Source organism: Callionymus lyra, chromosome 5 (genome assembly GCF_982586985.1).
Source record: "Callionymus lyra chromosome 5, fCalLyr1.hap1.1, whole genome shotgun sequence".
Taxonomy (NCBI): Eukaryota; Metazoa; Chordata; class Actinopteri; order Syngnathiformes; family Callionymidae; genus Callionymus; species Callionymus lyra.
Genome location: NC_141822.1, coordinates 30,090,639 through 30,117,638, shown reverse-complemented (window position 1 = coordinate 30,117,638; position 27,000 = coordinate 30,090,639). Strand labels below are relative to the sequence as shown.

Genomic DNA, 27,000 nt, shown 5'->3' with positions numbered 1-27,000 from the left:
AAAATAAAATCCATTCTTTTGTCTCAAAATAATGACCTTAATTTTTTTAAGCTTAAACATAATTGGATAAAAACTCCAACATTGTATTTGAAACAGCCTGGCCAAGTGAATCTAATATGACATAACATAAAAAAAAACATAACTTTTTCCGAGTAAGTTTAGACCAGGGGTCGGCAACCCGCGACACTGGAGCCGCATGCATGGAATATTTTATATTTTTCAGCATATCAGTCAGTTACAAACGTGTACATTATTATAAATTAGTTTAAGTTTGATATCAAATCATTTCGTTTTTAATCCTTTGGTTTTGTATTCTGCATTGTTGAAATGACGGTAATAATAATATAATAATGATTATGATTATGATGATATATTAATGTATATATAAATAACCCTTCAGAGTCACATAGTGTATACGTAAGAAAAGGGGAAAACCATGACTCAGTTAAACAACTGCAGTAAATATACAGTACAAAACATTGTAATCCTACAATTTAAAACGTCATTCATCCAAATAATGCTAATTTAGATTACTATCCATACGACGATCTGTAAATCAGTTCAAGATTGTTAACTATTTTACGAGGTTAAATCATTTTCATTAATATCTTTACATGGCGAAATCCATGAGGCAGGAACTCAATCTGACGTCATCATGCAGCGACACGAACACACGTTGGACCAATGTAGAGGCGGTTGTGTCGCCTTGTTGTGTTTTGGGTGAAAATGTCGGTTTTTCACGACGAAGTTGAGATCGAAGATTTCGAGTACGACGAAGACACGGAGACGTATTACTTCCCTTGTCCGTGCGGCGATAGGTTCGCTGTCACCAAGGTACGTAACAGAAGCTAACAACTAGCCGCTAGCATGACAAGATGAGCTGATTGAATAGATGGTTTGTTTTACGTATGTGACGTTTGAATGTCGCCTATAAAATACTACGAGTCGTGATTTTGACCTGGTTCACTCTGTGTTAAAATCAAGCAAGAACTGGAGGATGGAGAGGAGGTTGCGACCTGTCCCAGCTGCTCCTTAATCATTAAAGTCATCTATGATAAGGTACTAAAATCCACACATTTGTTTTTCTTTTCACACAAGACTGTGTTGTTTTTTTTTACACTCATAACGAATAAGGTCTACGTCCACAAACATACAATGACAATGGCAGTGCTATAAGAGAGTAATAATGTATTGTTGTGTGTCTTTGTTACAGGACATGTTCTTAAGTGGTGACATCATTGAAGCTCCCTGTGCTAACAAACTACAGCTGACACAATCCTGACATCACTCCGGACATGAGCAAAACTATTCTGCTGCTATTTTGGTTATCATGACTTAAATTAAAAGAAACTGTACATTCGTTATATTTATTTAATAAACCATCGAAAAGCACTCGAGAGTTGTGTGTTTGTGATACTTGTACGATCGGAATATACTGATCAGAATTTAAACCACATGGCTCAAGTCGTGGGTGACAAACTGGCTCAAACTCTAATCCTCACTGTGATATGCTACCTCATGCCGCTTCCTTTTATTTTACAACTGTTAAATATTTTTTATGACACTAATTGTATGATTTTGATTGACTGACAGCAAATAAGGAAAAGGCATGTCTTCAAAAATATATAAATAAATCTTGTTCATACATCCTGTTACAAATATAACTATTTTGACAGGAGTTTTACACTATAAGTTTATAGGATATGATGCAAAAATACAAAGCTCTGTTGAACATATGAACAATTTCAGAATAATTAGTCAACAAAGACTTAATAACTCCATAAAAAGTATATGAGAGCTTAAACAAGCTCATCCAATTGAATGAGCATTGTTGTTACTTTATATAAGACACCAAATATAGATCGATAGATAAAACTTTATTGGACACCAAAATATAACTATATCGACAGGAGTTTGACACTTCAGGTTAACAGGATATTGATGCAAATATACAAAGCACTGTTTTTCATATGAACAATGTCATAATAATCTCAACATATTACAGAAAATTGAACATTTCAAAGAAATCTAAATAGGTTAAACTGGCAAATGTAAAAATGAAACAATCTTTGTGTCGCTTTATATATATTAAGTTAAAATTCTGCAGCTACCTTTATGTGAATGTAAAGTCACTTTTCATATGATTGCCTTCTCTGTGTCTAAGAATATGGTTTTCCATCTTGAGAAAGCAGCTGTAATATTTTATCCGCAGGGTGTCTCGTGAAAGACAAGGTAAGTAGTTGTCACTCTGTTCTACTTTCAGATTAAGTCGTGTTAAACCGCTCACTTGGCTGCAAGGGAAACATTCTAGCCTCTTAAGCTACTTGGTGGAAATTTGTTCCAATTAGCTGACACACAAAAACTAGTGATTAGTCTGTCACCGATCAATGATCCTGAACCGCCGGTTAAAGATCAGAGCTGACACAACAGGTTAAAGGTAATTGTTGATAAACAATAGTTTATAAGGCAAGATTTAGGAGCTGAAAACAACAGGTCAGGGTAGAGCAGCAAACTGACACGAAGACATTTTTTAAACCGTTTTCTATATTTTCATCATCAATAACGAAAAAGCTGGACATGAGTCGTCAAGTATTGATTGTTTTGGGGTTGTTAATTACTCCGGTCCTGATGCTTCCTTCAGGTAAGACAAGGTATTATAAAATCAAATCTTTTGCTAATTCTTTGGAAACTTGCAGGAGCTGAGGTGATCGAGGCGAGCACGGATCGGCAGAAGCGAGACATTCCAAACTGGTCGCTAACATCTTCAGACTTCTTTGGCTGGGTGGATGAGCTGCACAGATCTGGCGGTTATGAGCACATTGAGCAGCTGACCAGGACCTTCTGGGCCCACTTCCCTTCCGCTGAACGTCTTGGTTATATGCAACAAGGCGGACTTTCTGACGAATCCTAAAAGTACAGACGCTGCAGAATTTCATCCTTCATGACATGCCTTTTGAACATGACAATTTTATTCATTGATTCTGAAATAATAAAATGTATTCTGTCAAGAAACACGGCTTCATAGTATCATTATGTCTTTTTATAGTTCTGTGCTTTGATTATATTCATATTTTAATCTTTAATCTTAACAAAATCAGGAAACTTTACAATTGGGATGTTTTTTCTGTCTTTTCTTATCCCTGAGTTCCCTCTTAGGTTCCTCTTCCTGGACCATTGGCAACACAGTCCTTTCAGCAGCCTGGCCTTCTGCTTCTTGGGCTTCCTGTCCGACCTCCTGGATCACTCTTCCTGAAATTTCTGGGAATTGTGAGTCCAGTCTCTTGGATTTGTGTTTCGAGGAAGACCGTCGTTGTTGCTTAAGGAGTCGTGGGCTTGCAGGAACCTTACCTTCCTCAATGTCTGAGATGGTCATGGCTAGAATTTCTTCAGCGGTTTTTTCAAACATCTTTTTAACCATCAAACTTGATGTTTTATTACGTTGTCTCTTTTTCTGTTTGAGCTGTGCCTCTCTGTATCTCGTCCCCTGGTTTCTGGACTTTGTAGGTTCAGCGAAGTGGAACTCGTGGAAAATAAGCCGAGACCTCCAAGAGTCTCCGAAATCCCATGTGGCTCGAATATAGTCCTTTTGAACCAGACCCAACACCGGCTCCGGTTGAGCTCCCTCCTGTGGATCTTTCCTTTCCTTAGGTCTTGTTGCTTTGGATGTATCGGGTTCTGACTTAGGTTGAAGTTCCAGGTCTGCCTCGGGCTCTGGACTGCTTCCTGGTCCTACTTGTGGCTCAGGTCCATTGATTAGTCCAGGAAAAGATCCTGCATCTGCATGTTCGGCATTCTGGGTCAGGTGTGACAGCAAGAAGCAGCTCGTGTTCGCTCTTTCATTAAGTGGAGTCATCAAAAGTTTTCCTGCAGCATCCAGGATGATGTCACAAGCTGGCCGGGGTGGGCGAAGTCTGGACCTCCTAGCTGAAGAAGCAGCCGCGTGTTCTTGTGTGATAACCTGGTCCAAAGTTGTTGCCACTGAATGGCCTGTAATGGGGCTCTGGAGGTGGACTTCAGAGGCGGAAGACTGTGGGGATTTCTTTCTCACTGGAACCACCACGTGTTGATGTCTGCTGCTGCCAACGACCAGCCTCATCGACTGAGAGCGTCTGAAGGTCCGACAGCGATTCCGACCCGTTCTTTTTGTTCGAACTCCTGAGCATTAAAGAAGGCAATTGAAGTTAGAGTGGTAAACAGGTGACAGTTCAAGCAAGCTAGTTTTAAGGGACGTGGCAAGGCTGAGTGACAGGAGAGTTGTTGTAGTACCAGGATTAGACGCACTACGCTTTCTGCCTTCTTTCAGCTCAGGAGTCTCCGCTGGTTCAGTGTAGGAGTCAACGAGGACATGATCTGTCCCTTTGTCGAGTGTCAAGTCTTCATTGTTGCACGGGTCTTGTCTCTCCTGGGGAAACACATCGTCTGTGAGAGAAGTCACCAGATTATAAATGTAGGACTTTAGATCTAAAAATGGAAGTCATTAGGAAGCACAAACCTTTAGTTCATCTGAGAGTCTTTGTATTTCTTCAAGCTGAAACTGAGGCACACGTGTTAATTCAGTCTTCCTAGAGTAACTCATCTGGAAAAATGGTTCATGTAACTTATTAAAGTGAGGTTCAGTCTTCACCTCTGACCTTATTTTGTTCTCCAGAACTCCTCTTTGTCTCCCAGAGCTCCTCCTCCAGCTCACCGAGCTCCTCTCTGAGTGTGTCCAGCTGGTACATCAGGACCGATTTGTCTTTTTTCAGATGAGTATTCAACTCCACCACCCTCTGATAATTTTCGTCTGCCTCCAACAAGGACTCCTGCAAACTCCTCAGTAGTTAACTTGTGATTTCAAAACACTCTTGAAGACAAGTTGATATTATTTTACCTTCAGTTCTTGGACTGATGACATCTTGCTGGTTCCTCCGAGCACTAAGCTGTGTGACAAGTTACAGCACTGTTGGTCTTCCTGTTCAAGTTATAGTGTGAGGATTCATGATACCAAGCTAGACTATTACACTGTAATCAATTACGTGAGGGGAATTCTACCTTAAAAACAAATGTGAAGTAAAAATAAGTTGTGAGGTATTATAACGGTGTTTGTGATCATGCCAATTATAAATCATAATACAACTCAGGTTATAAAGATACTAAGTAGTCATATTATAGTGAGAAAAAAACAAACTCAAGAACATACACTTAAAAAACATGCAGATGTTGATGGTGTTGAACAGAATTATGTCAAATAAGATTTTTTTTAAAAAGGCTGATGTTGAGAAAACCAATGATATTGCTGTGTTATTAAAAGTTTGTTGTGAGAAAAAGATTCAAAACTCACCTCAGTCTGAATGATGACCAGTGATTGAAACCCTCTGTTCCTTCCGAATGACCTTTGACCCCCACCCCCCCAACCCAATCACACCTCTCAGGTTGTTGTCCAACCCCCTTCCTTCAAAACAAGATTAGGAATGTCTTTCTAAAAGTAGGTATCGGAGGAAAGTTCAGCCCTGCAGCCACATTTGTTCCTTCGCCTTTATATATGTGGTCCTTGTGAGGTCGGTATGATGCTAGAAAACTGATCAAACATTCATTGATATATATGTTTTTTCTTAGGGAATGTTATTGCCAACCCTGCTTTAGTTGTTTGTCGGTGAAACGGACAAAGAGGGGGAAAGTACAACTGTCTATTGTCATTCTGCGGTCACATGGCTAGACTATGAGGAGGAAATGGGCTCAGAGATAAGAACCAATCAGAGACCAATCTAATCTGGTGATGACTTTATCTTGTCTTAAAGACTTCAACACTCAAAGGTGAAACTTAACTTTTTGCATGTTTCTGTAACTTGATTTTCACTCGTCTCACACGTGTATAAAAATGTCCGACTATTATAAATCAAGAATGACCAGTTTGAATGGTAGCAAGTGTTAAAGCATGGCTGCAGGATTTCGATGTTTCTGATTCAAAGAAAATGGCAAAACTAAGTTGCAGCAGCAGCATTAGTAGGTGTGAGCTCTGTGAGCTACATAACATTCGAGAGTCAAAGAGGTGCTTCCATGATGTAGACACCAATAGAATACTTTTGTTTACCCACTTTTCTACATGTTTACAAGATTACGCTCCAATGAGTTTACACAGGATTCAAAGTGAATCCCACTTCATTGACAGGAACCCATGTTATTATATCACAGTGCTTCATATTTAATGATAACTAAATAGGAACATGAAGTCCATTAGTATGGCTCGCGTGTGCAACTGTAAAAGCAGGATGATAAAACAGTAGAATGACACCATAAATGACACCAAAATCATGATTTTGAAAATGACTTTATTTAATCAATTGTCCTGAAGAAATAACCATTACAGTCTCCAGGTTACATCATGAGTTTAGAAATCACTTTTCTTTAATATATACTGTATATATATTTGACTTAATGACTACTTGTGTTTTTGTAGTTTTGTCTGTTTGTTATCTACACTGGTAAATTCAGTAAAATATATGAGGTTCATAATTTGACAATTTATTGAAATCAAATAGTCGAAGGTAATTCATCAAATTATTGAAATACATGTTTTTCATTAACATAATTGAATATGTCATAACACAATACATTTCAATCTTTTTAGTTGTTTGGAAAACAGACATGATTGTTGATTATCTTTGTCTGCCCCATCATAAATCTTCAAAACAGAGTCAGATTTTTGTTTGGATATATATAAAGTATTCTTTTTTTCTAAGAACCTCGTACCTACATTAATTTCTTTCAGTGTTTAATTTCTTTTAAATGATCACAACTCTAAGATCATAATAACATGATTATGTTTTATTTCTTCTCCTTTTAAAATGTTAAATTCTTCTAAAAACACGATGTCTCCGATCTTTTCCACGTGGGCTTCAGTTGTGAGCCTTCCACATGCCTCCGTTTGTGCCCTCTGACAAAAAAAACCAACTCATTTAAATCACGTTCAGGTTAGAAATTAATTTGGAACAAAAAAATCTTTCTTACTCGAAAAGTCTTGAGACTTTATCTTCTGGTGAGATCCAGATGCCTGAATGAAAAAAACAATGTTTCTTTTCTTTCATATATCTTTTGAAACCATCCATTACGTTCCCCTACAACACTATGGTAATACTTCAGCCACAATAAAAACGTAACGACTCAAAGGGACTATTCAAAACTGTGATAGTAAGATCAGACCTTTTTCTTGGTCCTGCTGCCACTGAGAGCTGCGATCTTACTTTCAATGTCTGACACCTGCAGAACAGGGACAATGAAAATAGCGCCCTCTGCTGAACAGGTCAGTGAAGGTCAAGCGACACCCACCTCGCCATCAGCACTTTGGACCTTGGCGGCGGTCAGTGCCACCACATCCTCCAGTTCCGACAGCTCGGAGTCTGGGGTCCCCACAAACCGGTCTTTGGCGTTCTGTTCCAAACGCCGAAGTTTGCTCTCCAGTTCGTAAGACTGTCCCGCAGCCATGTACACCTACGATTGCAGAAACATAGACACCCCAGGGTGTCAGCTGCATATACCCAAATATATAATCAACACACACCATCTGTCATCAACAATTGACCCTTCAGGTTTCACTTAAACACAAAAACGTCAACTGGTTTTCCACTTCTCCGTAACACAAGCCCGGCACTAACAACAACAATGTTCCGCCCTCTTGGTTGAATCTTAAACTGTCGACTTGTCAACAAAAACTGGGACCACATCAGATGTACACAGGTTATATAATCCTTAAAAGGCAAACAACACAAAAGGGATTCTTACATTCTCCTCAAGCTCCCTGAATGCATCGTCGGCTTGCTTAACATCGGTTGCTACGACAACAGGTCGGTCGGAAGGCTGAGAAAACCCAAACCCGACCATTGCGTTTTCTGTGGCGTTAATGGTTCTGAGTACCTCAGTGGTGAGGTCACAGAGGGCACCGGCCGTTGATCTCTGGAAGCCAATCGGAGAACAAGGATTAGTGCGGCCCACGGCCACATCCACCTGACTCGCCCATAACCTCAGAAGGCCACTGTTTCACCCCAGGAATTTTGTCTCGAAATACTTGAACGCAAAAGTGACCCAGAGAACTACAAGATAGTCTCTACGTTATTCGCAAGGAAAGAACGAAGTCTGACTGTAGACTCAAATCCATCACTCTAGAGGGGCTCTTAGCTGGGTTACGTATCATAAACAACGTACCTTTTGGGCCTCGGTGGGCATCTCATCGCTGGAAGAGCTCAGTCCCTTGTCCTTCTGGGAGTCAAGGTTAAGACCACTTAGACCTCGGCTGAGTCCGGCTCCCAAAGAAGAGTTCTTCTTCCCGCCCTCATCATCCGAAGAGAAGTTCTTGTCACTCAGGTTTCCGGCAAGCTCACTGAGCTTCCTGCGCAGCTTCTCCTCCTCGCTAGGACCACCCTGAGCTTCTATCTTTAGAACCAGAATGGCACTATGACTACAAGAGGTTATTACAGACCACAGTTCGTGATTGGTTTCATCGTCTCACCTCCTCAGGCGACATTTTCTCCTCCAGGCGATTGAGCAAACTCTCGATGGCCGTCATTCTCTTGCTAAGGTCGTTAATCTGCAACAAGCATCACTTTAATTCTGGCTCGGCAGCAAACAGTCGACTGACCGATCAGTGAGCTCACGGGCGGGGCTTGAACAAGGTTCTCCTGGGAAGAGGCTCGACTGTTGCGACGGCGATTTGTTGGCGGCAGCGAGTACATCGGCGGGTACCTGGGGTAGTCTTCCTCATCAGACGTGTCCACGTACTGGCGAGCGGCCGAGCTTATCTTTGAGCGAGAGGAAGAAAACCGCGGCTCAAATTCATCTGTGGAGGAAAGTGAAAATGATAACTTGGAAGAGTGTGAAGAGCAGCAACAACAAAGGCCTTTAGAAACATCATTGAATTACCCTGAATAAACTGCCTAAACGGAACAACATAATAAAGCTAAAAATGTGAAGAAATTTAGCAAGCTTTTTTGAAAAAGTAAACAAATTAAAAAGCTGTCTCTTCTTAGTAGCCATCTGCTTTACAAATCTGGCCTAGACAGTTGCAGAGGCCCTCTGATTTTTAGGCAAAGAACATACTTTTCCGCTTCTAAAGAGCAGCTAAGTGCTGTTAGCTGGTGCTTAGCAAAACTGATAAATTGCTAGAATTAGCCAAAAATGATGAATAACAGCTAAGGTGATCCACGACTGATAGCTTAAAGTTAGAAACACCGGATAGCAACAAATGAAAGCTTAGTGATTCAAGTGATACTTAGAATTAGCATCAAGTGATGGCTAGTGTTAGCAAAAAGTGATAGTAAGCAACAAGTGATAGCTTAGCATTGCTAACCAGTTTTAGCTTAAGTTAGCAAGAAGTAATAATTAGCAACAAGTGGTAGTTTAGCGTTTGCAACAGGTTATAGCTAGAGATAGCAACAAGTGATAATTAGCAACAAGCGATAGCTTAGCGTTTGCAACAGGTTATAGCTAGAGTACGCAACAAGTAATAATTAGCAACAAGTAATAGCTATAGTTAGCCATCCAGATATTGGTTGACACATTGTCAATATAAATAAAATAGTGAGTGTGTTTGTGAGTTTGCCTGATCCTGATGTCTTATAGACTTATGCTCCACAAAATTGTAAGAAACTTAGCATGTAGACTGCTGACCTCTCAGTTATAGGGGCGATAGGGGAGAGGACAACTTAATCCAGTCAAAGGGAAACAGGGCACAAGGGAGCTGAAAACCCCCATGAAAACTCAAGAAGATACATTTTCAATTAAATTCACAGGTAAGCCCGGGTATATCTAAGCAAATACTTTGAAGTTCATAAAGTTACGATAATTTAAATCCATGTTGGCATGTATAATGCTTGTGTGTGTGTCTGCCATCACATATCTACCAGGTCGCATCGCATAACGATCAATACTCTTCCTCCGGTTTCCTCGTTGATAGTACATATCATAATCGTCATGGCGATAACCCCGGTCCTCTGGTATCTGCTGAAGAACATGACACCCAGGTGTAAGTGTTTAAGTTTGTCGCAATGGTGATAGACGTGTTACTTGGATGGAGGGGCGGCGAGAGTAGGGCAGGTATTCTTCCGAGTCAAAGTCCATTGGGTGCACCGACAGCAGTCGCTTGTTTTTCCGCATCTGAAAAATACTTATTCATTGTCATCATCATCGATTATGAAGTGAATTCATGAAGTCCTCACTGACCGCCTTGTATCGCTGAACCTCCGTCTCTCCTTGATCATCGTCGAAGCCATTGTACATGTCTACAAAACAGGTATTTCATTACACACATTTGTGTGTCTGCGTGTGTGTGTCTGTGTGTATCTTACTGCCACGGACGTCCGGCATGCTCTGAGTGTCGTCATCGCGACCACCTGACCAATCACAGAGTTGCAACCATTAGACCAGGTACACACAGGTGCGTCCAGGTGTGAGGACACGCCCACTTACTGTCTCCGTTCAGCCTCTTGTACAATGACCTCATCACTTTGGCGCTCCCGAAGCGCTTAAACCTGTTGCGGACATTGTCATGGTACCAGCCCACAGTGCCGACCTTCAGGACTCTGCAGATGTCAACAGTCACATTACTTACCTTATATGTACACATGACCATGTGACGAGCCAATCAGAGGTCTGATATATAACTCTCACACATTGTGTTTTGTTCTCCGCGTCATGTGACTCACCTGGTCATGCGGCAGTTGTCGCACACCCATCCATGCTCCTTTTTATTGTAGCGGCTGCAGGACTTGCAGGTGAACATATGACAGTCCAAGCACTGACGCTTGCTGTTCACCAGGAACTTAAATGGCTGCAGGCAGCGGATGCAAAGGGAGTCGGCAAGTTTACTCGGGTTACCGAGCAGTTCCCCCTTTTTGTCCTCCTTCTCAATCTTTGTCTTCAGATCGCTGTCGATCACAACACAATCATGTCATAACCTAATCATTACAGCAGCTCTTTTGTGTGGATGATTATCTGTTTTATTCTTATTCACAAGTCAAATTGTATATTTCCCTGCATGTCTCAGTGTGTTAGTGTCCCTTCCTTGGGGGCCTCTGGGTGCTGTTGACAGGAACAGAAGGCATCTTTGTTTTCCATCCTGTTTGTTCGCCCGTATGACTTCAACGTGATTAAGAATCACTGCAGCTTTCACGCTTGCATTCCCGCGAGACTAATGGGAACATTTAAACAAGAAAACACCAGACTACAGAGCCTGGTGCTTTCTTTATTTCCACAGTAATGTAGAGTAAAATTATCCCAGGAAGTGTTGACACAGCACAAATTCAGCCGTATACCTTTTTGACCACTCTCAAGCAATGCCTTAACAAGACTTGGTGGGAACAAATGGGTCATGAAGTGTTAGAGATGGTTAGATAAGGTTATTAGGTGATCAGATAGAAGGTTAATGTTCGAGATGTACCCAAGTCGCTCCTCCTCCTTCTTGCGCAGGTTGAAGTCTCGCTGGATAACTTCCCACACATGCTTGGCTTCTTCGTCGGACAAACGAGAAAGGTCCAATTTTCGCTCCATGATGATGTCACCCTCTATCAAGACAAATATGAATAGACTAAATGTTGCCACTGACATCACATAACATCAACCAACCTGACATTAAAAATATTGATAATGTGACTAATAAAAAATATATTTAACTATTAAAAATCTACTTTGAGGTTTTTTTTCTAAATAATATTTCTGTTTTTCTTTATCCACATTTAGTCACTTATCTTAAATAATCATACAATAAATAAGTTCACAAAGCAGAAGAAATAAAAAGGTCATTTTAACTAGTTTTATACAGGTCATAATCAGCCAACATTCTAATACAAAAGGCAAATGTCTATTAATGAAAACAGAGAGGTCAATTGTGTCAAAGAAAATCAAAGATCAATAATTCAAGTCTGGACTCACCAAAGTTGTCAGGAGCTGCTGACTCATTGATCCACTGGAGATGACTGAGTCTATCAGCTCATCATATGACCGCATGACCACACCCTCCGCGCATCATTTTCATCATCACATGACCACACCCACCAGAATCCACAAGCTCACTCTAAAAATAATCCTCATAAAACAGTAACTTTTTTTTAAAGAACGTCACATATTGAATATTGTTTTGATTGTTTAAGCGCTTTGTGACCCTGGTCTGGAAAAGCGCTATACAAATAAAAATTACTTACTTACTTACTTTATTTATTTATTTATAATGATGCATATACCAGAAAAAAAAACTCATTATCTTTGTTATTGCTGTTATTAATATAAGTTATTCTATATATATAAAACGTTGAAAAACTTCCTACCTAAAATGTATTCATTTATCTTGTTCAATTTATTCTAAGAGTTCACATCAAGAAGATCCCATGAGCACCATAAGGAAACTATTTGTACCCTCACTCATGCTGTGATGACTTATTAAGATATCATTACATTAAGTATTTCATCTGGGAGTGCATACCAAGAACCACATGACAGTTAAAGGTCCAGTCAAACTACCGCGACATTGTTCTGATCTGTATCATCTGGCATTAGTGGGCTGTGCTGGAGAAGAACAAATCCCTGAATTGTTAACTGAAACAAGCATCTGAGGTATTTGATTTGTCATCTTTTTTTATGGATCATGTGATGCCTTTACCAACCACAGAGAGTTAGTTTTACTAGGATGTGGGTTTGTGAGAAAGAAGGGGGTTAATTGCGAGTCATTAGTGTAGCTATTGAAGGAGAAACCAAACGCATTTTTAGAGGCTCGTTGCTGCTGAAGTCCACCTGAACTATCATGTATTTCTGGTGCTGATTAGAATGTGGCTGAAGGTTCATCCATCACAGTTCATCACAGAGTAAGTATTTCTGAAGAGGGATTTTGTTTGCGGTGTATCACACTGCCCCCTTTCCTTATCAGGGTTGGTCCTTTCCACCCACCCTGCACTGAAATCTCAACAAGTGTTTATGTCTCATTTTAAGTAAAAGTGGTCTTATTTGATTTAATGATGAGCTAGATTTGCTTGACAAGTCCTGAAGGGTCTTAATTTAAGATATGAAAATGTAAAATAAATTACAGGTGTGACCCTGGTCTAGAAGGCACTTTACAAATAACTATTACTTACTTACTTACTTATAGTTGGAGAAAGAAATTCCGTCAATGGGGTAAAAAACATTTTCTTGAAAATGTAAAAACAAGAATTACTTAATACAACAACTAAACAAACTTGTTTTCTCTCCCAAGTGGCAGATTATTTCACGGTTTACAAGCATTTTTGTCTTTAAATATCTTAAGACATTTTTCTAAAAAAAATACTTGTATTTAGTTTTAGCTCCCTGAATCCTTTATCTCGCTTCCCAGCACTAAACTGATCTGCAGACTACATTAGTGATTGTTAAGAAGCCGCTGTTCTTTTCCAAAAGGGACATGTTGAGCAAACCGTGTCAAGAAAAAGATCCAGTCTGCCCTCACCTGAACTCAAGCGAACTTCAGACTTCAAATATCAGATCCTGATTAAGGTTTGTCTCACAAAGTATTGGATGTACTTTACTGGGAGACCACTCAATGACAAATGTCTGAAGGTGATTATTTTGAAATATTATGTAACTAAGAGAGGAAACTATCAACTCAGAAAATACATTTCATGCTGGTACACTGCTTATTTCTCAACCTTTAATTTTTGTTCTAATTGATTGATGTGATTTAAACCTTCTCTAATCTGTGTTTGTCTTGTGTGTCTTGGCCTTCCAAGTATATATTTTAACTGTATTGTTTTTGATTGTTAAAGCGCTTTGTGACCCTGGTCTAGAAAGGTGCTTTACAAATAACCTTTACTTACTTACTTACTTACTTACTTACTTACTAACGTAATCTTTTTAACGCCAATGTTCCTGCACATGCAAAACTTTGATTATTTGGTATTTACCCAGACAATTTTGCAACTAAAAAGGAAGGAAGGAGGACGTTTTTGGACTTTGGCCTCATTCAAAGTAGTTGCTGGGGGAGTTTAAACCCTCAACCCATGGACATGTGGAGGATGTTATTATTGAAATGTTGATTTTTTTTAAGAAACCAACAAATATTTTTAAGGGAAATGAGAAGGAATTTCATAGAATTTGGGAACCATCTATGGACATAATGATTATAGAGAAGAACACACAATTGAAACCAAACCTTTGGCTTGAAATTGTATTTTTCGTTTCTGTATATATATCGGCTTATGTTTCCGTTTCCACGAATGTGAATATTTATTTAGAAATAGTGCAGGTGTGTGAAAGTCAGCAGTTGTGTTTGATTATTCTTTTTATTGTTTGATAATCATCTTTCTTCTCATTAATATTATTGATTTACTTTTAATTTTTTAATTTATATTTAATTTATATTATGTTTTTAAAACATTTTATAATATTTTATGCAGTTGTACTTCAGCCACACCATCCTGCTAATAAATTCATTTTGAAAAAGAAACAGAACAAAGATTTAATATACTTTTATTAACTTGTAATCAGATGGATGTTACACAGATTATAAATGTGTATTTGTGCCAACAGCGCATTAACATTAATGTGCCAAACTATGATTTATTATTACTGAATGTGACAGGCCTATCCATCAGAGAGCATCATGGGAGTTGAAGATCAATTATTTTCTGATCAGTAATCAATTAGGCGAAGCAGCTGACTCAGCGGATCATCCATGTTGCCAGCAGAGAGACGAGGAGACCAATCAGAGGGCTTGCTGCCGTCGATGTGGCCGAGTTACACAAGTCAGAGTTGCAACACTTGAACGAAAAACTGGAGACCTAAAAAAACATTTGGAATCAGATGACAAAATTAATTACATCCGGCAAGGAGATTATGTTTTTGTCTGCATTTATTGGACTGTCAGCGAAATTAAATACTATATAACACAGTGTTGAATCACAAAAAAAATGTAACCTTTTTTCAATTCCACGTGACTTCAGAGACAACACGTGTTGTAGTTGATGGATAGTACGTGTTTTCCTAGCTAAAATTCTCTGTGGCCTAGTGTTAAAATACTTGATACAACAAAATTCTCATGGAAGTTGTTTCATTGATTTGAACTCCTTGGCAGAGGTATGCACTGTCTCAGTCTTTTCATGTTTACTTTTGACTTTGTATTATATTTCTGTCATCATTGTTAACTATTAAATATATAATTTCTGTTACTTATTTAAAATCAATTACCTGAGGAAACATCTGTCCCAGTCGGTTGTACTCGCAGTCGGAATATTTCAGACACTGGCGATAAGTCATTCCTCCTGCAAAACATAAGGTTAGAAGTTTTATTCCATTTATGTTCCGTGCAACATATTGGACATCAAGACAACATAGTCTTTTGTCAGTCAAATATAGCAGCAGAGATGGACATTCAAAGGACAATAACTTGGAATCCTAGAGTTGATGATTCAATCCAATCCAAGAGAGGTGCAACTGTCTATCATTGAGTATATGATATGGACTCGTTCAATGATCAAGCCTCTGCTGTGGAACCAATTATCAGCCTTAGTCCTGAAGGCAGACAACCTCTCTATGTTAATCTTAAGACTCTCCTCTTTGACAAAAGCCCTACAGTGAGGACTGACTCGGACCATCTTTTTAGTCAAGGTTAAGATTCCTGGAGGAGTTCTTTAAACACTGAGCCTCTCTTTCCTGCATCTGGTCTCATTGCCTGTAGACTTCTTCACCCTCGTGCCTCATCTCTTTTCTAAGAACTTCCACGTCTCATAGTCTGGTTCTGTTCGAAATTTCTGCCTGTTCAAAGCAAGATTTCCTCGCTCATTGTGATTGGTGGGAAACCTTTTTTCTCTTCGTTTCACAGTTATGTTATTACAAACATATCTTTTAAACTTAACACTGATGCGTTTGAAAGTTGAACATCAAAAATGAACATCATCACATCATTTAACATCATGTTTGTCGTTGCCAGTTATCCACATTTAATCACCATAAGTATGTTTTCACTTTAGGAGTCACTCGTTAGTTTGTGAGTGAATGTCCAGAATCATTGATGTTGTTGTGCATGTGTGTGTGTGTGTGTGTGTGTTACCTCGTTCATAAAGCGTCAGGCAGGCGTCATCGTAACTGCAGTCTCGCTGTTTGGAGCAACTTGCGGTGTAATCTTTACAACTGTAGCACCTGATTGATACACCTACAACATGTACACACAAGTCAATATATCTGCACACACAGACTCACACATACACACACTTACTCTGTCCAACCAGAGCGCAGATCAGCATAATGCCAAAGAATCCTTTCATTGCGACAAATCTCCAACTTTGAAGTCCGAGAGAGGTCAAAGGTCAACGAGTGTGTTTGAGTCCTCACCCGGCAGCTGCTACAATGACACTGTGGTCAACTGAGGATGATGACTGACAGGGACCCTAAGTGGCTCCGCCCCCCCTGAACAGGAGCCCACACACTCTCAGTGGGCTCTGTTGGAGCCGGCTCAGAGCAGCACTGTGGTGACCTCAGTGACCAATGATGACATTGTCCAACAACAAAGGTGGCACAAACGGACAAACCCAACAGTGTAAGTGGAGACAATGAGAGGAGTGTGTCAAAGGTTGAGGCTCGGACCATCTAAACACTGGGACGGGCTAGTGACAGAACATCCAAATATTTGTACCAGGTATGACTAAATCCAGGTCAGAAAAAAAAAAAAAAAAAAACTTTGGCTGTTGTTGCTACCTGTTTTTTTCGTTTTTATGTAGGTGTGAGGGTCTGTGTGTAGCACTGATATTGAATCTCTTTCAACATGACCATATAGGAACAATTGAGCCACACCTGGCAGGTTGAGCTTTCTGTTTCATTTATTTTTTAAATTGATAGAATTTCACATTTTATATCGAAATATTGGATTTATTTGTCATTTTAAACATTATCATTCTTATCTTTTGTACCATCACGCTTTTAGGTTCACTATGGAGGCTCAGAAGTGCCTTCTTATTCCGTGATAATATCTCGTTTTAGTTTCACACGATAACCTGACACTGATCCAAATGTTTATGTCCTATTTGGCAGTTCTGAGCTTCAAATGTGTCAAATGTGTCCCGCTGAGAAAGCAGATTATACTTCATGTTGATATGATGACCTTTAGAGATGCAGGTCTTTTAGATCAAATAAGGGACATGGATGTCAAATAGTGAAACAAACAGAATGTGTTTTATGATTATTTAGAGCCAAAGAGAATGAAAAAAAACAGTAAAGGCTCCTACTTCCTGTTTACATAAATATACATCTAGTTTGAAAAGCATTTTAGACTATTACAATATTTAAGCCCCTTGTGTGATTGAGTTTGACATCCCTGATCTATGTTATAATAAATATATTTCCATGAACATTAAATAACTGCATGAATTGTGGACAAATTATTTGCCACAGATGTCAGGCGAGCTCGCCTCTGAACACCAGGTGTCAGGTACCAGACCATTAAATATTCAGCTTCAGTTCTGTCATTGATGTCACTTTTGCTCTACAACATGGACGAGGAAGACATCAGTACGTTTGTTGCTTATAGTGTCAGAAAAGACAGTCATGGATTCACACTAACTATTTTTCCTTCAGGGAACTTGGACGACGTTCGTCCTTCCATCTACAGGACTGCGCTGAAAATCCAGAGACTGCAGAGAAACTGTCACAGTGAGTGTGTCATGTTGTGTGTTTGTCGTAGCTACTACGCTCAGAGTCATGTTTGCTTTAAGGTTTGCTCAGGTCAAGCTAAAAAATTACAGATATTTGATGGTTAGTTTGGCTCGTTGTCGTGTGTTAAGTGGACGTGGTGCTGGTCAGACACATCGCAGCGGCTCTTCCAATGGACCGTGGAGTTCAACTGATGAAGGAGGAAGTGACCTGCGCTCTGGACAGGATGTTCCAAAACGTGTCACCAGATGGAGATGGTCAGGTGACCAGCTCCAAGGCCGAGGATCTGTGTGCTATGGTGTGCAAGATGATTGACAGGTGGTGTTCAATCGTCATCAATGGTTGAGATTCCGTAGCATATCGTTTGTGTTTGCTTGTTTCAGGAGCACCTCTGGAGCTGTGGCGGTCCTTCACCTTCAAGTGGTTTTGATTTGTTTATCGGCTGAATCTCTGCAGCTCAAATATAGAGGTGGACCTCGCAGGATGTTTTTCTTTGTGTGTCCAGACAGTGAATCACACAAGTGTGTTTGTGCAGCTTTGGTGCGTGCCGCAGAGACGTCTTCAGGTCATGTAAGCAGGTCGACTCTCAGAACTGTCCTGGACGTTGTCAGCCTGGTAAACAAGACTGTGTTTCTCATCACCAACCGTCCCGAACCTTCATGTGTTCATGTGTGTGTGCAGGTACCTGGGCTGGTGCAGGAGGCCCGGGTTTTCGGTGCAGTGGATGATGCAGTGGCAGCTTGTTTCGATGGTGTGAGTGTGGAGCGCAGCCGAGTTGTGCGAGCGTTCCTCATGTGCGTTTGTTCTCAGGTTCAGGCCTCGACCACCAGCTGTGAACAGATGCTGTCGTGGCTGCAGAGTGAGCCACGCCTGTTGCTGTGGTTACCCACCCTGTACCGCCTGTCCATCGCCAAGAACGTCACTCACAACGTTCGGTGTCACACCTGTAAGACCGCTCCAATCACAGGGCTCAGGTGAGGGTGTCCGGTCGGGTCAGAACACCTTTAAACAGCCGTCATCATATTGAGTGTCTGCAGGTATCGATGCATGAAGTGTGTGAACGTCCAGGTGTGTCAGGGTTGCTTCTTGACAGACAGACAGTCCAGCAGACACAAGACACATCATCCGGTCATCGAGTTCTGCAACCAGGTGAGGCGAGATAGGAATTGAACCCTTTATGTATTTATTGAGTTAAAGTGGTTGCTTTTTAAGTAGAGCGGGATACTAAGTTGACTCAAAAACATTGGATGTGAATAAAACTAAACATTTAGAAGTTTTAGTAATTTAAAAAAGGTTAATGAGGGAAAACCTATGTTCTAACATACGTTTATGCATATCAGTCAATTACCTATAGACAATTTGTATCCAGTCACTCACTGGTGGCAGTAGGCTGCGACGCAGTGCGCCAGCTCAGGAGCAATCAAGTGTCTTGCTCAAGGACACAATGACACATTTTATCCTGAGCTCGGATTAACCCACAACTTCCTTTGTGGCCCCTCTTAATTTACAAGATTATTATGGATTAAATAGCTAAAATGACTTTATATAAAATGAACAAAGGTATCTGACCTTTTCAGCTCTGGAAGTTGTTGTAACTTAAATAAATGTGGTACAAAATGTTGTTTAATTTAGAATTTTTTATTGTTTGCTTTGTTTATTTACATTGCATTGATTAACAATTTGCATTATTGTAAATGTCGTAAATCACGTATTTTTTAATGGTACACAGTCCTTTTTATGGTGAGGCACGAATTAAAGTAAGTAAGTAAGTAATTTATATTTATAGAGCGCTTTTCAAGACCAGGGTCACAAAGCGCTTAAACAATCAAAACAAAACTTAATAAAATATATACTTAAAAGATCAAGATAACACACACACTTTTAGGGTTTTTTTCATTAAAAAAGAAAAAAAAGATCAAAGAGTTTCTAACTAATAAACTAGAAAATAAAATAATTTAAAATGAAATTTAAATTAATAATATTACTACTTTTGCTTGATCTCCTTGTTTTGTACCTGCATGGTCCATAATTACATCCTTCCATTCTCTTGATTTTAAAGGATTTTCTTTTTTACTTACAACCACTGACAACTGTTCATAGTGTTCACTCTAGTGGCTATTCTCCACCAAGTTTGGCTAATCAAAATTCTCATTCATACCTTGCAGCCGACGTGGAAGGAGTCATTGTCCTCGTTGGTCAAGACTTCCCGTCGTGCCCTATTGCCAAGGAGATACACTCAAAGAGCAGCTGACAGGAGATGGAGCTTGTTGAGAAACGAGCCAGAGAGGTGAGAGGTCGTGCACAGATTCTGTTGAAGATTGTCTGTTACAAATGTTCTTTGCATATCAGAGCTGAAGCATCACGCGAGGAGTCAGACTCACCTGTCAGTCAAGTGCCTCCATCCCCTGAAGAAAAATCAATTGTGCAGAAGAACTCGGACACGGAAGATCTCAGAATAGAAACCACCTTGATGGCGGAGGTCAGGAACATACATAGAGACAAATGGTGAGTCGATTGGTTCCCCGCCAACACTTCATGAAGTCGCAGTTGTTTAAAAACATGTCATCTTGATTAAAATCATCCGGATTTAAAAAAAACATTTTTTGAGATCATGAATCAAGGAATTCCTCTCACTTTTATGAGGTTTTTTTCCGAATTTGATTAGATCACCATGATCCAAGTTACGTTTTTATGTTCACCAAATCCAGCTCTAAATGCAATGCTACTAGATAAGATTAGATTGACTTAAATAAATCCCTCTGGAGATCTCTTTCTGGAAATTACGTTTCCAGTACACAGCAGACAATAGAAGGTTTCATAAATGCAAGAACAAGAACTAAATGCAAATAAAAAGAACTAGCAATGTAAAGTAAGACTTTAAGTCTGTTAATTTGAAGACAAAACCTTAAAAAATAATGATTTTCTTTTCTCATCTGCCACGACAAATAACTTTAAAGACTCTATAATAGTTTTTGTTTATTAATTTTCATTGATGAAGGACATAAATATTGAATATATACATTTTGTTATAATTCAAAATGGGGGTTCATTTCATTCATGGGGACAAGATCATTTGACTTTACTATAATGAGGGCTTGATCAGAATCTACTTTATCCACTTCATTACTGTATTACCATAAGACGTTAATGTGCAAAATATAAGTATATACAAATGGTTTATTTGGAAAATGTTTTATAGATTTTGAACATGTTATATTTTTCATTTGAACCATTTTTGAAAGTTTTTCTACATTTACTTCTGGAAATCTGTCTCCCAATCCCATTCCCTTCAGAGTGAGGACGATCCTATATTTTTGGATCAAAGTTTAAACAAACTGAAGGTTTGATCCAGATTAAAACTAGGAGCGGATTACATGATTCAAATCTGAATCTAATCCTTCCTTCCCTGTTGAAACCCCATTTCCAAGATTTAATTTGATCTGATAACCAATCCGATTACTTTTCAACAACTGTCCCGTTGGTCTTACTTTGGTATTGTCCACAGGCTGCTGGAGCAGGAGCTGCAGGCCTGGAGACTCACAGTGCAGTCAGAGCATGGTCTGCTGGAAGATCGCTGCGCTCAGATGGAGTTTACGATGGAGACATTTGTGGAAAAGAACCTGAACCTACAGGAGTCACTTGCTCAGGTAGACATGAGGCAGATGTGAGTTACTTCCAATCAAAACATTGACTTAATGGTCTTTGTAGGCTCTCACCAAACTGGAAATGAAAGAAAAAAGAGAAGAGGACCTGGTGAGATCTCGATGTTCTGAAGACCAAGAAACTGAGGTCACCACAGAAAGGGTTAAAGAGAGAGAAATGATGTACGGGCAGGTAGAGGAGGAATCTGTGATGGATGTTGACAGAGAAGGTAGTACACAGTCCTTAGTGACCACAGATGATGAAGAGGCCCAGGAGGGTGAAGAGGAAGGGATGATGGTCAGAGAGGATCTTGTGAGTTTAGTGGAGAGTGAGGAATTGAAAGGAAGCAACGAAGTGATGAGAGGTGAAGAGGAACTTTCAGATGAGACTTCTCAGTTTGCAACATGGCATTATGAGCTCCAGGAGGCAACACAGGAAAAATATGCCATGCTGTCAGAGGAACACGAGGAGCATGAGAAGCATGAGGAGGAAGAGCATGAGGGGCATGAGGAGCATGAGAAGCACGAGAAGCATGAGGAACAAGAGAAGAATGAGGAAGGCAGATGTGAAGAACTTCTGCTGGAGACACTTTTTCAGCTAAAAACAGAGATCGAGACTTACACATGTGCAGGTAAGGAGCTCTTCATTGAAGACGTATTTACTGGTCTCACATTTAATTTATGGATACACTGTCTGCAGGTGAGGAGGAAGGCGTGGAGCTTGTAAGAGCAGCCGAGCAGGTGAGCAACTCGCTCCATCACCTGGTGGCAGTAATGAGAACTGACACCCAGAGTTGGTAGAAAACTTTATTAATAGTAAAATATTATGTCTCTGTAGCAAATCAGCGACGTGTGATGAGGTAAAAAATATAAATATAATAATATAATGTATAATAAATAAAGTGTCATGTGGAGAATGTTTGGGAGGAAGAGGTTAGGTAGGCAACTGTTGTGAAGGAGAAGGACTTCGGAAGAGTCGCCGTACACATGGCTGGAGTGTCTGCTGTGAGGGAGCGGGACTGGGACTTCTGAACAAGTGACGGCCACATGGAAGCGGTGTTGGCTGGAAGGGGGAGGGGCTAGGCGTTCTGAATGGATCGGCTCCGGACGGTGGGATCTGTGGAGACTGTGCAGATCTTCGGGGCAGGATACAGTTGCTCTTGAGGTCATAGAACTGGAAAGGAAGTGGCTTGTACTTGAGCTGTAAACCCCTAATATCCTGCTGATGTCTTCTCTTCCGAGATTGTTTGGGTGCCGCTCCTGAAGCTGGTGGGAGGGTAGAGGGGGGGCCGTCCGGGGAGCGGAGCAGGTAGAGAAGCGAGGTGTTTTGCTGTAGTGGCATGATGATGTTACAGTACGACAGAGGGAGGCTTGGAGGACTCTCCTCTTGTTGGTTGACTTGAGGAACAGATGGTGTCTGGACAGTTTGAGTTGCATGACTGACTTTGACAGCCTAGAATAACAAGACGCATGCAGTTAAGTTTGGAAAAGAACATCCCGGAGTCATTCTTCACTCACCTGACATCTCGATGCAAGCCTGAAGCCTTTCAGTCTCTTCTTCCTCCTGACCACCAGAGGTTGATCTTCTGCATCCAGGGAGGGTTCTGGATCAGACTCTAGGTCATGAACAATCGCCACCTTTTTATGCCTTCGCTTCCCATACCTGTAGTGACATCATCAGCAGGTTATGCGTCATCGACGGACAGCCGTGATGTTACCACTGCACTCACCTGGCCAGAGACTCACTGTCGAAGTAGCAGACAAACTGTTGTCGTCTGAACTGCTGGATCATTTTCTGGATCTTCTCCTCATCCTCCTGCTCTACCTGAGCCCAGCTCTTGCCTCTGAAGGAATGAGGGAAATGTTTCGGCAACGGGAACACCTGCTCAATAGGACTAGTCAAGGAAGTGGAATGTCCGACTCCTGTCTCGTCATGGCTGTGGAGGGCGGAGTCTAGCTGGTTTGTGTACATGTGGTCCATTACATCCACCTGGACATCCATGAGTAGACTGATGTCCAGTCTTGCCTTGACAGGAGTGTCATTGTGGGTTATATTTGTGGAGGAAATCATCTGTAAATAAAACAAACAACCTTGAGATGCACTTTGTTAGTTCACATTCAGTTTTTTTATTCCCTGGACGTTGATGATGGGTTATACGTTTATATTTTACACACAATAAATGATGTGTGGTTTGTTTGTTTTGTAAACCGTGTAACTGAAAGAGTTTTAAATTGATTCACATCAATTCAAAGATTAAAGTGAAAGTAAATCGATTTGTTAATTTTATTGTGTGGTTCCTAACCACTGATGCGTGTGCGCCCTGCTCTCATCACACTGGAACATAAACCTTTACAAAAAACATAAAATAGTCGAGTGACTAAATTCGACCTTCATGCGACTGTGATTACTAAATGTATTGTTATAGTTCATTTCACAACATTTTTCAGTTAGAAGGTATAATTGTTGCAGATTTGAAGGAACGAGGTGTATATAATATAGTCGACACCAGAACACATTTAAAGTTATGATGAAAGTTAAGACGTTTTTATTTGTCCAAGCTTTTCCTTGATTTTCTGGAACTCCTGTTGTGTAATCAGTTTTATCTTGATCTTTAAAGTATATACTACAATATATTGAATATTGTTTTAGCGCTTTGTGACCCTGGTCTTACAATAGGCCACACACACACACACACACACACACACACACACACACACACACACACACACACACACACACACACACACACACACACACACACACACACACACACACACACACACACACACACACACACACACACACACACACACACACACACACACACACACACACACACACACACACACACACACACACACACATTAAAAACAAGCCAGAATTCATGTGAATTCATGCTCTCATCAGCTGACATGGACCGTGAAAGTAAGAGAGAGAGCAGCAATCTCGTGTCTCTCACTGTAATAACCCATATTTAAACACTCATTCTGAACTGATTGAATTCAATGACATGTGACAAAGATGCTGCCGGTGGGGAAAAGCAAATGGCGTTGAGCTATGTTTTTTTACTCTGGCATTTAAACATTGTACTTTGGATAATGAACACAAAGATCTAGAGCAGCAAACATCCCAAAATCAGCTCCATTGCTTCATGGGGAACATACCTGTCCAGGGGGGTCCCAGTCGTCACTCATTGATTCCAGGGAAAGGGCTATACTCAGGTGGAAGCTCTCCGTCTCCACCCACTGAGAGGCAGTTGACCTGTCGCTGTGACAGTATTTCTGAATCACCTAACAATCACAAACAACAGGAAGTAGTAAAACCACAACCAAAGATGATGGCTGATAGGACAAACCTCCTCAATGGTTTCATCAACAATGTTTTGCTGGTCGGACAACAAGAGCAGCTCTTTCTGCCCCTGCAATCTGCTTCTTTGCTGGGACCACATGCTTGAACCAGGATCACAGCTGGGTCCTGGTAGAGAGTCTTGAGCATCGAATGCACCCTTCCTTGAATATGTCCTCTTACGCTTTCTTTGTGCCTTCCCTGGTAACGTGGCATCCATCTGAGAGAAAGACAATGTTGCTGCCTGCCGCTGCTGTTGGTCTCTAACACTTTGAGACAGTTGCTCTTCCCTGGGTTGATGTTTAGCAGGCACGTGTAGCAGGACCATCTCCTTATGAGGCAGGGGGACCATTGGAAGGTCTGCGTGAGGTGGTCTGTAACAACAAGAAACCAAATAAGTATAATAACCAGTAAACCTGCAGTATGTCCTTATTTATTAGGAATAGTGTTTAAGTTTGTTAATCAAAACAGCTTTTTATCTGTTGTGCCTGACTTTCAGACCCTGATCTGACAAAATGTCCCTGTGCCCCTTTAATTTGATTATTTATGATTAAATATCACGAGGAATGAATAAAAACATAATCTCATTTCATTTCCGGTCTGCACATGCGACCCAGTGACGAAGAGTTCATCAGGTTTGGACGTCATAAGGACCAAATAGCCAGACTGCTGCTCTACATTAGTCGACCTTAGACTGTGTCAGCCCTCCAGACATTCAACCGAGTGACGTAGATTATCTGGAATACCATTTCTCAACTGCTTTTATTTGTTCTCACAATGTAGGGGGAATGAATCATGTGATATTATAGTGAAGAGAAATACAAACAGATTCCAAGAAGCTGCAAGTAATAGAATCAACAACAGGCTTGGGTAATGAACGAGTTGTTGGTCTTTAAAGAAATGAAGTTATAAATGAAGAGTTGGAATACAAGTTACTGACGCCTGTTGTTTAAGCGAGGCTGTAAAAGTTTTTAAAAATTCTACATTACAGTTATGAGTCATTAGAGAATTACCAACTTTTCTCCAGCACCTACTTTGGTGCACAACTATTTTTCTTGCTATGATTACATTGAGACTAGAGTAATATTATAATAGGCAGTTTAGAGAGTTTGAAATCCAACTTTATCTTGTATAACTATACAAAAGAACACATGGTTTATGTGTTCTTTTGTACAGTGTATCAAGTCATGATGGCATTGTTTATTAAAGTAAAATTGTAGGCACTGGCAAACTTGAATATAGATACCTCAGTAATGCCGGAGGGTTGTATAAAATATATTGTTATACAATACAATATACACTTTATAAAAAGGTATATTGTATTACCAGTGCTTGACTGTTGACTATATCAACTTGGGGAGTTGATATATCCTCAAAACAATATTTCTAACATAATTAGGTGAATTTGCAAACACGCATAAAAGAACTTGGGACCCCATCATGTGATCTACAACACAGGTAACATTTTTCCAATTCATATGAGTTACCTGGCATCGTGGTAGAGGTGTGGGTGGTGCTCCAAGACATCCTGCAGAAAACGTTCCATCAGATTCCGTTTAGTTTGGCTGCTACATGCAGAACTACAGCTGGAGCCTCTGGAAGATGCTTGGACGGAATCCAGGTGCCCGAGACTGGTCAAGTGCTTCAGAAGTACGACACTGTCAATATCACGTGACATTGAATGTGGTAGACCCGAACTCACCTGGGCCAGGTTGTTGTAGTGGACTTTACAGCAGCTACAGAACCCTCGTCCACCAGCGGGGGACCTGGGCGGCCCCCGGTGAGACTCGGTACACATCTCGTCTCACACGCAAATCGCTCCAGAAACACGAATGAAAGACACGTGGCTTCACTTAAGTTTGGACGAGAAAGCTCAACGACAGGTTCTTCCTCGATCCACCTGTACACCTGTATTAAGTTACATATACGCTTTTCTTCAACGGGGAATATGTTCAGCTGGAAGTAATCGAAGTGTCACTAAAGGAAGCCAGGTTAGTGGCTCATACGAACCCATGACCCGAAAATACAAACACCTTTTAAATTAGTAATTAGTGCCTTTGATGACCCAGTATAAACAGAAACAACCGCGCCCTCCAATTCATTGTGACGTTTTGAAATACAAGCATTTCAGATCTACAAGAACCCGCGCAATAACCGCGAGTAGTCAAAACAAAATGACGTCGCTCGTCACGTGATAGTTGAGAAGTAGATGCCGGTATGAGTAGACCCCCCTTTTCTTAACTGAAATTAGTTTCAACACGACAATTTGGTGGCAAGATGTTAAACATTTTAAGTTATTTTGACAATTACTTTCACATACAAGATTACTTCCGCCAAAATCAGGAATCGCATCCTGGTAAGCACTATTTTGAGGAGGTGCTG

General features: G+C 40.4%; 5 protein-coding genes across 6 annotated transcripts; 2 read left to right on the top strand and 3 right to left on the bottom strand.

The window, feature by feature from the left end:
• Nucleotides 1-571: 571 nt before the first annotated feature.
• On the top strand, nt 572-1,474 carry dph3 (diphthamide biosynthesis 3). The gene is made up of 3 exons (XM_087792624.1): nt 572-834; nt 985-1,059; nt 1,214-1,474. The coding sequence occupies exons 1-3, from the start codon at nt 727-729 to the stop codon at nt 1,280-1,282; spliced, it is 252 nt and encodes an 83-aa protein (XP_087648750.1). The 5' UTR covers nt 572-726; the 3' UTR covers nt 1,283-1,474.
• Nucleotides 1,475-6,504: 5,030 nt separating this feature from the next.
• Nucleotides 6,505-11,522, bottom strand: LOC148080254 (melanophilin-like). Of its 2 annotated transcripts, XM_087792622.1 has the most exons (15): nt 11,408-11,522; nt 10,674-10,895; nt 10,438-10,550; nt 10,317-10,361; nt 10,192-10,250; nt 10,036-10,125; nt 9,873-9,972; nt 8,628-8,809; nt 8,483-8,560; nt 8,179-8,406; nt 7,759-7,929; nt 7,306-7,467; nt 7,180-7,236; nt 6,988-7,030; nt 6,505-6,913 (listed from the first exon to the last, which is right to left on the bottom strand). In XM_087792622.1, the coding sequence occupies exons 1-15, from the start codon at nt 11,515-11,517 to the stop codon at nt 6,876-6,878; spliced, it is 1,698 nt and encodes a 565-aa protein (XP_087648748.1). In that variant the 5' UTR covers nt 11,518-11,522; the 3' UTR covers nt 6,505-6,875. The 2 variants fall into 2 exon arrangements, with proteins under 2 accessions (XP_087648748.1, XP_087648749.1); XM_087792623.1 differs by lacking the exon at nt 7,759-7,929.
• A 2,919-nt stretch (nt 11,523-14,441) lies between these two features.
• On the bottom strand, nt 14,442-16,346 carry LOC148080253 (CD59 glycoprotein-like). Its single transcript, XM_087792621.1, has 4 exons — nt 16,202-16,346; nt 16,037-16,138; nt 15,175-15,248; nt 14,442-14,768 (listed from the first exon to the last, which is right to left on the bottom strand). Exons 1-4 carry the CDS (start codon nt 16,248-16,250, stop codon nt 14,649-14,651), a joined length of 345 nt encoding a protein of 114 aa, XP_087648747.1. The 5' UTR covers nt 16,251-16,346; the 3' UTR covers nt 14,442-14,648.
• Nucleotides 16,347-17,471: 1,125 nt separating this feature from the next.
• Nucleotides 17,472-22,073, top strand: dytn (dystrotelin). Its single transcript, XM_087792390.1, has 13 exons — nt 17,472-17,490; nt 17,557-17,631; nt 17,763-17,949; nt 18,015-18,100; nt 18,167-18,246; nt 18,313-18,384; nt 18,442-18,605; nt 18,669-18,780; nt 19,797-19,918; nt 19,981-20,136; nt 21,137-21,278; nt 21,340-21,904; nt 21,973-22,073. Exons 1-13 carry the CDS (start codon nt 17,472-17,474, stop codon nt 22,071-22,073), a joined length of 1,881 nt encoding a protein of 626 aa, XP_087648516.1.
• Nucleotides 22,066-26,935, bottom strand: zdbf2 (zinc finger, DBF-type containing 2). The gene is made up of 7 exons (XM_087791876.1): nt 26,321-26,935; nt 26,106-26,260; nt 24,629-24,992; nt 24,438-24,563; nt 23,003-23,343; nt 22,791-22,935; nt 22,066-22,725 (listed from the first exon to the last, which is right to left on the bottom strand). Exons 1-7 carry the CDS (start codon nt 26,414-26,416, stop codon nt 22,207-22,209), a joined length of 1,746 nt encoding a protein of 581 aa, XP_087648002.1. The 5' UTR covers nt 26,417-26,935; the 3' UTR covers nt 22,066-22,206.
• Between the last annotated feature and the right edge of the window lie 65 nt (nt 26,936-27,000).

What these genes read in the sequence shown, in the direction of transcription:
- dytn (XM_087792390.1), top strand. An exon ending in ACTGCAGAGAAACTGTCACA is followed by an intron (nt 17,632 to 17,762) that starts GTGAGTGTGTCA and finishes TCGTGTGTTAAG; the next exon opens with TGGACGTGGTGCTGGTCAGA. An exon ending in TCATCGAGTTCTGCAACCAG is followed by an intron (nt 18,781 to 19,796) that starts GTGAGGCGAGAT and finishes CATACCTTGCAG; the next exon opens with CCGACGTGGAAGGAGTCATT.
- zdbf2 (XM_087791876.1), bottom strand. Translation starts at nt 26,416, where the DNA reads ATGTGTACCGAGTCTCACCGGGGGCCGCCCAGGTCCCCCGCTGGTGGA. An exon ending in TTGATGAAACCATTGAGGAG is followed by an intron (nt 24,564 to 24,628) that starts GTTTGTCCTATC and finishes TGTGATTGTTAG; the next exon opens with GTGATTCAGAAATACTGTCA. An exon ending in GGCTTGCATCGAGATGTCAG is followed by an intron (nt 22,726 to 22,790) that starts GTGAGTGAAGAA and finishes TTGTTATTCTAG; the next exon opens with GCTGTCAAAGTCAGTCATGC.
- LOC148080254 (XM_087792622.1), bottom strand. Translation starts at nt 11,517, where the DNA reads ATGGAGCGAAAATTGGACCTTTCTCGTTTGTCCGACGAAGAAGCCAAG. An exon ending in ACCTTGTTCAAGCCCCGCCC is followed by an intron (nt 8,561 to 8,627) that starts GTGAGCTCACTG and finishes TGCTTGTTGCAG; the next exon opens with ATTAACGACCTTAGCAAGAG. An exon ending in TCAGGGAGCTTGAGGAGAAT is followed by an intron (nt 7,468 to 7,758) that starts GTAAGAATCCCT and finishes CTGCAATCGTAG; the next exon opens with GTGTACATGGCTGCGGGACA.
- LOC148080253 (XM_087792621.1), bottom strand. Translation starts at nt 16,250, where the DNA reads ATGAAAGGATTCTTTGGCATTATGCTGATCTGCGCTCTGGTTGGACAG. An exon ending in CTGCGCTCTGGTTGGACAGA is followed by an intron (nt 16,139 to 16,201) that starts GTAAGTGTGTGT and finishes TACATGTTGTAG; the next exon opens with GTGTATCAATCAGGTGCTAC. An exon ending in TGGGACAGATGTTTCCTCAG is followed by an intron (nt 14,769 to 15,174) that starts GTAATTGATTTT and finishes ATGTTTTTTTAG; the next exon opens with GTCTCCAGTTTTTCGTTCAA.
- dph3 (XM_087792624.1), top strand. Translation starts at nt 727, where the DNA reads ATGTCGGTTTTTCACGACGAAGTTGAGATCGAAGATTTCGAGTACGAC. An exon ending in ATAGGTTCGCTGTCACCAAG is followed by an intron (nt 835 to 984) that starts GTACGTAACAGA and finishes GTTAAAATCAAG; the next exon opens with CAAGAACTGGAGGATGGAGA. An exon ending in TTAAAGTCATCTATGATAAG is followed by an intron (nt 1,060 to 1,213) that starts GTACTAAAATCC and finishes TCTTTGTTACAG; the next exon opens with GACATGTTCTTAAGTGGTGA.